Source organism: Neoarius graeffei, chromosome 2 (genome assembly GCF_027579695.1).
Source record: "Neoarius graeffei isolate fNeoGra1 chromosome 2, fNeoGra1.pri, whole genome shotgun sequence".
Classification (NCBI taxonomy): Eukaryota; Metazoa; Chordata; class Actinopteri; order Siluriformes; family Ariidae; genus Neoarius; species Neoarius graeffei.
Window position 1 is genome coordinate 72,557,386 of NC_083570.1, and position 7,144 is coordinate 72,564,529.

The following is a 7,144-nucleotide window of genomic DNA, read 5'->3' on the forward strand; positions in this document are numbered from 1 at the left end:
GTTCCTATACAGAACTTGATGTAGTCCAAAACTGTCTCTGTGAATGTTTCCAGGTCCTGATGTTCAAATAGGTCCCAGTTTGTGTGTTGAAGGCAGTCCTGGAGTTCACGGAGTACATTCTCAGGCCAAGTTGTTACAGTCTTTGTGGTGGGCCTGGATCTGCGTCTGAGAGGGGTGTATGCAGGGATGAGCAGCAGGGAAAGATGGTCTGACTGTCCGAGGTGGGGGAGGGGCATGGCGTAACCGTGCTTGATGTTGGAGTACACGTAATCAAGAGTCCTTTCCCCTCTTGTTGGGCACTTCATGTGCTGGTGAAACTTCGGGAGTACAGTCTTAAGATTGGTCTTATTAAAGTCTCCAGCTATAATGTGAACGCCATCAGGGTGGACCCACTGCTGTTCATTGATGGCGTTCAGCAGGAGAGAGAGTGCTGCGCTAGCGTTAGCGTCTGGTGGGATGTAAACAGCGGTGAGAATCACTAAGGTTATCTCTCTCAGGAGAAAATAAGGCCGACATCTTACAGACATGTACTCAATGTCGGGGAACAGTGCTTCGCTATAATACTGCTTTTGTTGCACCAGTCCTCATGCACGTAAATACACAGCCCCCCACCTCTACTTTTGCCGGAGTCCTCAGTCCTATCCCAGCAGTACAGGGAGCGGCCAGCTAGCTGCACGCTAGCATCGGGGATCTTCGGGTTCAGCCAGGTCTCTGTAATAATGAGGGCACAGCAGTCTCGAACGTAGCAATTTCCTGCAAGTTGTAGTTCCAGATCCTCCATCTTGTGGGTGAGAGATATGGTGTTGGTGAGATACAGGCTCGGCAGGGGTGGCTTGTGCGGTTGGTTCCTTAGCCTTAGCAGGAGGCCGGACCTGCGACCTCGCTTCTGCTTCCTCTCCCTCCTTCACCTGCGCCGCTTTCCAGACCCGACAACAAACCACGGAGAATCCGGCGGTCTTGCTAACTCGTCTGGGATGTTGTGGCTGAATTGAAATTCCCTCGAAACGGCAATCTTATGTCGGTAGCCAATATCTATGAGGTCCTGGCGGCTGTAGTGGTGTACCGCCGAAGCGAAAATACACAAAGTCCACAAACAAACATACAAAAAACATAAAAACGCACACTGAAGGGGAGAGCTGTGAGCCGCTGCGTCTGAGAGCGCCGCCTTCAAGGAACAATTGGTTGAGAAACCAATTGTTGAATGGGAAAAATTCAACATAGAGCGGCATAGAAAATGAATGAAGGACTTTGTCCTTTTTTAATATTATAAATTAAAAGCTATGCAGCACTTGCATGTGACGTCACAGCCGATCCAGATTGTGACAGACGCCATCGTGTCGGTCAAACGCCATATTCCGCCTTCTACTTCTACTTCTGGTTCTACTTCTGCTTTTACTTCTACCTTTTCTTCTGGAAAACCCTACTATATACAATTCTACTACAACGGCTGCGGCTACAAGCTCTCCCTACCTGTGCACGTTTTTTATGGTTTTTATGTGTATTTTTGCATGTTGTTCATCTGTACTGAACTTCAATATCCACTACAACCGTATGGACTTACTGGACATTGGTTTCCAGCAGAAAATGATGGTTTGTAGCGATTTCCATCGCATGCACAACATTCCGGACGAGAAAAAAAAACATTCTGGACGAGATAGCGAGACCAGCGGGGTCTCCGTGGATTGTTATTGGAAGCAAAGCGAAGGAGGCGGCGCCGGGAGCGGAAGCAAAAGCGAGGCTACAGGCAGAACCGGCCTGTTGACTAAGCTCAGAAAACAGCTACTCAAATCTCCACTGCCAAGCCTCTACCTCTCCAACGCCAGATCCATGTAAACAAGACGGACGATTTGGAATTACCTTATTCTATTCTATAATCGGCTGGTCAGTGCTATACTCAATACTTAAGTGACTTACCCATCCAGTGAGGATTCTTGTTTACAAGATGCCACATCTGAGTCGCTGACAAATCCTGAATTTCTGTAGAGATAACTGTCCAGAGATTTATAAGCACGCAGTGCTTCACCACTGAACAGCGAGGGAAAGTTAATGAGATAATTATACACGTCCGGGTATTCCGCTGGCAGTTCAAAATCCGGTAGTGAAAACTCCGTCCGGAAAGCCATAAGGGTCACAAATCTGTAGATCGTTTATTTTAGACATATATCTAGTTATCTGTTCATTAGAAAAATGAGCCGTGTAGTCCGTCGGTTGAAATTGATCCATTCTGTACACGAGTGCAGCAGTATTCAGCGGTGTTTTTGACCGACAAGATGGCGGTTGTGTACTTTCCGGTCACGTGACTGCAAGATCTCTATAGATACATTTGTAAACCCTAAATAATAGACACTGCTGTACTGAAGGACATCCTTGCACATGCGCAAACTAGACGCAAGGTGGCAGCGCGCATAAAGCAATGAGACGCTGCAATGTCCTCGATCTTTCTGAAGCAACAGGGTGTGTTGTGAAGTCGGTGGGTCCCCCCCGTTATTAAAGTATGACTGCACATTGTGACCTAAACATTCGCATGTTAAGGCGGTTTACATGGGTGATAGATTAAAGGGTCTACTTTTATTTCTCTTTTAATAATGTTCTGTTTTAATTCAGCTACATTTCAAAGGAATGAGTGCATTCTGAAAGGACAGCCTAGAGACTGAATCAGTAATAGCTGATTACCATATCAGACTCTTATGTCAAGTTAGAAGGCAATGTAAATACAAACAAACAAACAAACAAACAAACAAACAAACAAACAAACAAACAAACAAACAACACATTTCATGAACTGTTCAAACGAATTCTCATTCACTAACGTATAAATCCATGTTACACAGTGTAACAGTGGGTTGATAAGCCAGCTGGTTGTTTTGATGAAAGTATAGATTTTTGCATTTTATATTATTTTGGATGTAGCCTATCCACCCCTATAAGTACAAAGAAAGTTTGGACCTTCAGAAGGTTTATGATTTGGGAAAAAAGTATACATATTAGCATTTTAAAAATTTAGAGATTTTATGCCTGTCTTTCAGTACAACAAAATGTATTGTGGATGTGGAGCATAAAAATCCAATTACCGACTCAAAACCGAATAAAACTGAACAGGTTAAATCTTCTGAAATGACTTAACTGGAGAACCACTCGTCACTTCTGATTGTGCTTTATTTAAACAAAACGATCATTCTGCAACTTCTAATACACACACTTAAATCTTAAAAGCTTGCATTATTTTTCACGGATCAATAACTTTCATGCACTTGAATCATTATCAGTTTGATCATACAGTTCAGTGTTGAGGTGAGGTTATTGATTAATACCCATTACTCAGTGTATCACGGAGTCGATAACCTAATTGTGTATCTCCTAACTACAGGAAAGTAGAAAAAAGATGTTGGTGTAAAAAAAAAAGTTAATAAAATAGTTTTCCCCCCTTTTTGTAGTGGTGGTGGTGGTGGCATAAACTAATCAATTTTGTCTAAATCATAAAAATATTCTCTGTGGCGCGCGGCAAGTCCCGTATCGCTTTAATGTAGCTATAGAAAGGGAGAGGCTGCGCGTGCACGACCCTTCCCTTTGCTCTATGGAGGCGGGAGCGCGCAATGGTGTCTGCTCACACTCGAGTGCGAGTGAACTACCTCCGGATTGCTAAGCATCACACTGAGACGAAAATGTCTCACCTGCGGTCTATCAACAAATATTGTTTTGTTTCCCAGATTAACATAGGAGTATTAACTATGTTTTGGAATAATTCTCCTTACCACCTCTAGATAATTCGCATCATATTTCATCGAGTGTTGCTTTGATTTATTTCCGTACGAGGAGTCGAAGTACTCACGCACAGGTAAGACAGTTTAAAGACTATATGATAACGTGAGATTAAAGTCAAAATTAAGAAACTAAATGTAAAGTTGCATTTGAAAGTAAGTTTTTGGCACTAAACTGGTCCGCATATCAGTACTATCCGGACTCCTTCGTGATGAAATTAGTTAAATTGTGTGAAATATCTTGTCAAGTATTACTACAACTCCTATTTCACGTTAAGTCGCAAAAAAACCCTTGCAATTTAACGTTCTGATAGACTTTTTTTTTCAGCACCACGGATAGCGTGAATGCAGAGCGCGCAGTGTCGCGCGCCTTCACCCTTTTGCGCTCACTGAGCACTTCACCTCCACAAACCTTCTGCTTTTTTAACCTTTACATGGTATAAAGTACAAGATCTTATGACAAAAATATGTTCTACTGCATTCAGTATTACACATGAAATTGAAGCAAGTCGTGCTTTAAGTAGTTCTGTTTACTTTTTCAAAAGTGCATTTACAGTTTCTCTAAACCTTTGCCTCTACACAGCTTCTACATGTGTAGAAACTAATAATATGGTGTAACATGTGGTGCATCATTGTCTTTCAATTTAAAAAAAAACCTTTCCTCAAATTATTGTGGCCATTTAAATTTTGCTTAGACAGTTAGGAACAGTAAACTCATTCCATTGTTTGTACACGTGTTCAATGCAGGTGTGGAAAATGGCGACCAGCTACTCGGTGATCCTTGCCTTGGGGATTGCAGTGATTACCCTTGCAGTGACTGTGCAGTGCTGTCCTATGCAGTGTACTTGCTCAGATAAAAATCTCCATCACCTTGTGGAATGTGCTTACAGAGATCTTCAGCTGGTACCTGAGGGCTTGCCATCCAATGCGACCACTCTTAGCTTTACAGCAAATAAAATCAAAGTGTTGAAATCCCAAAATTTTGTGGCTGTGCCCCAGGTTATATCTCTTTGGCTGGCCCACAATGAAATTGTCACCATTGAGAGAAACACGCTGGCACCAATGGCTCAGTTAAAGAATCTGGACGTAAGCCATAATAAAATAGTAAATTTCCCATGGGAGGACCTTGCTAACCTCACTGCTCTACAGCTGCTGAAAATGAACAACAATGAGATGGTCAGTCTGCCTAAGGACGCTTTCATCAATTCGAAATATCTGCGCACAGTTTGCATCAACAATAACAAGTTTGCTACTATTGCAGAAGGAACTTTTGATGCTCTTATCTCCATGTCACACCTACAGATTTACAACAATCCTTTCACCTGTTCGTGCAAACTGGAGTGGATGAGGGACTGGCTCACTAAGTCTAAAATTTCCATTCCTGACAAGAAGAACATCATATGTGAGGTGCCTGCCCATTTAAAAGGTTTAGAGGTCACTCAGATGCCAAAACTGGTATGTCAAGCTCCAGCTGTTACCATAATCTATCAGGCCCACATTGAAAACGGAGAACTTCATGAGGGGGATAAAGTCATCTTAAACTGTGAAACCAAAGGGAGCCCCAAACCTGATGTTGAGTGGGAAGTATTTGCAGGAAACCAATTATTTAAATTCCCATTGCCCTCAGTTGTTGAAAATAGGGAGGTCCCTATTAATGATGCACCCTCTAATACAAAATTCCTCATCTTTCAAAATGGAACTCTAATCATTCCTAATATGAGCAAAAAAGAAGATGGAAACTATAGCTGTTCTGCTACTAATGACATGGGCAAAGCTGAAGACACAGTGAAACTTGCAGTGGCTACTAAAGATACCACAAACTCTGTGCTGGATGAAAAGAAAGGTCCAACTAGCAATAAGCCTGGCCCAGACAATCCCAAAACCAATGCAATCCCCAACTATGGGAAGTCCCAAATTCCTCCAACTGGAACAACATCCATTAACATTAAAACTGAACTGAATACTTTACAAGTTACTGGTAAGTGTGGAATAAGTGATGGTACACAGTATATATCCAATCATGCATTTAACATGAGCTTGGATGACCTTAAACAGTATACCTTTGACTTTGGGGTGATTGCTTTGGAGGTGTCAGAGACTGAGGCTAAAGTCCAGCTTAATCCTCTACAGATGGCAAATACCAAATCAAATCTTCACCTCAACCAACTCCAAGACCTGGAAACTGTGAATAAGGAACCATTCACTCTTTACCAGCCATCGTCCAAAAAATCTCCAATAAACATGCTGTATGTTTGTGTGAGTACTGGCAATGGACATTCACTTGTTCAGTGGTCCAAGATCGAGGACGGTATCAATACATATCGTTTCCAAGGTTTACGCCCAGGCACTAATTACACTCTGTGTCTCACCTACGGAGACCAGGACTGCCAAGTCCAAGTTGTCTTTACGACAAGGAAGAAAATCCCATCATTGCTTATCATAGTGGTGGTCAGCATTTTCTTGCTGGCTCTGGCCACAGTACCCTTGCTAGGAGCCACCTGCTGTCACTTGTTGTACAAGTATCAAGGGAAGACCTACAAGCTGATTATGAAGACACAGAATGCGGATCAGATGGAAAAGCACATAGCGACAGATTTTGATCCGAGAGCCTCTTTTGTGGGATCAGACAAAAACTTCAATGCAAGTGAGCTTGGTGAGGGAGATGCTGAAGTTGATATGGAGGAAGGAGAAGAAGGAGAAGGAGAAGGTGGGGAAGTCGAGGGCAGTGTGGTGACCGAGTCCATTCCTGAGTCGCAGTCCAAAACACAGGAGGAATTTGAAGTGGGCTCTGAGTATAGTGACAGGTTACCTTTAGGGGCTGAGGCAGTGAATATATCTGAGGAAATAAATGGCAATTATAAAGAGCCGCGCTAAACCCCACAGTGTGTAAACTATTAACCTTTCGACCACATTCCAGTCCAGGTGAATACTGATGAGCACATCACCTTACTATTGTAATACTCTGCAAAGGTGCGTTAACTCTATTTTACCTCAGTTATTTAGCAGTAAATGTACATATTTCATATTGGTTCTTGGGTTTTATAAATGGCCTGTCTATACGAACAAAAGGAATTGATTCCAACACACCTCGCACTGACTTGTGCATTCAACTCAACGTTAAATCCATCATGTGGAAAGACTTAGCTTGTAAGAAAGTGAGAAATTCATCAATTCAGCAGTCACTAATCAAATATCCTTTAACTGAGGGCTTTGGTAAACGTAATCTTGTGTTCACACTGCGCACCGATGTGCATCTGTTATTGTCTAAACCTCGGTGCACAGATTGTTATTATGAAAGGGAATCGTTTCACTTCACAGCATGTGCGGAAAAAAAAGTCGGCTGAAAACCCAAGTCACCTTCAAGTGACATTGTGTGTAATGTGTGA

At 42.5% G+C, this 7,144-nt stretch overlaps 1 protein-coding gene across 1 annotated transcript; it reads left to right on the top strand.

The window, feature by feature from the left end:
* The first annotated feature begins 4,514 nt into the window (after positions 1-4,514).
* On the top strand, positions 4,515-6,632 carry islr2 (immunoglobulin superfamily containing leucine-rich repeat 2). The gene has a single exon (XM_060909456.1). The coding sequence runs from the start codon at positions 4,515-4,517 to the stop codon at positions 6,630-6,632; it is 2,118 nt and encodes a 705-aa protein (XP_060765439.1).
* Positions 6,633-7,144: the final 512 nt, after the last annotated feature.

Excerpts from the sequence above, each read along its gene's own strand:
- islr2 (XM_060909456.1), top strand. The coding sequence starts at position 4,515 with ATGGCGACCAGCTACTCGGTGATCCTTGCCTTGGGGATTGCAGTGATT.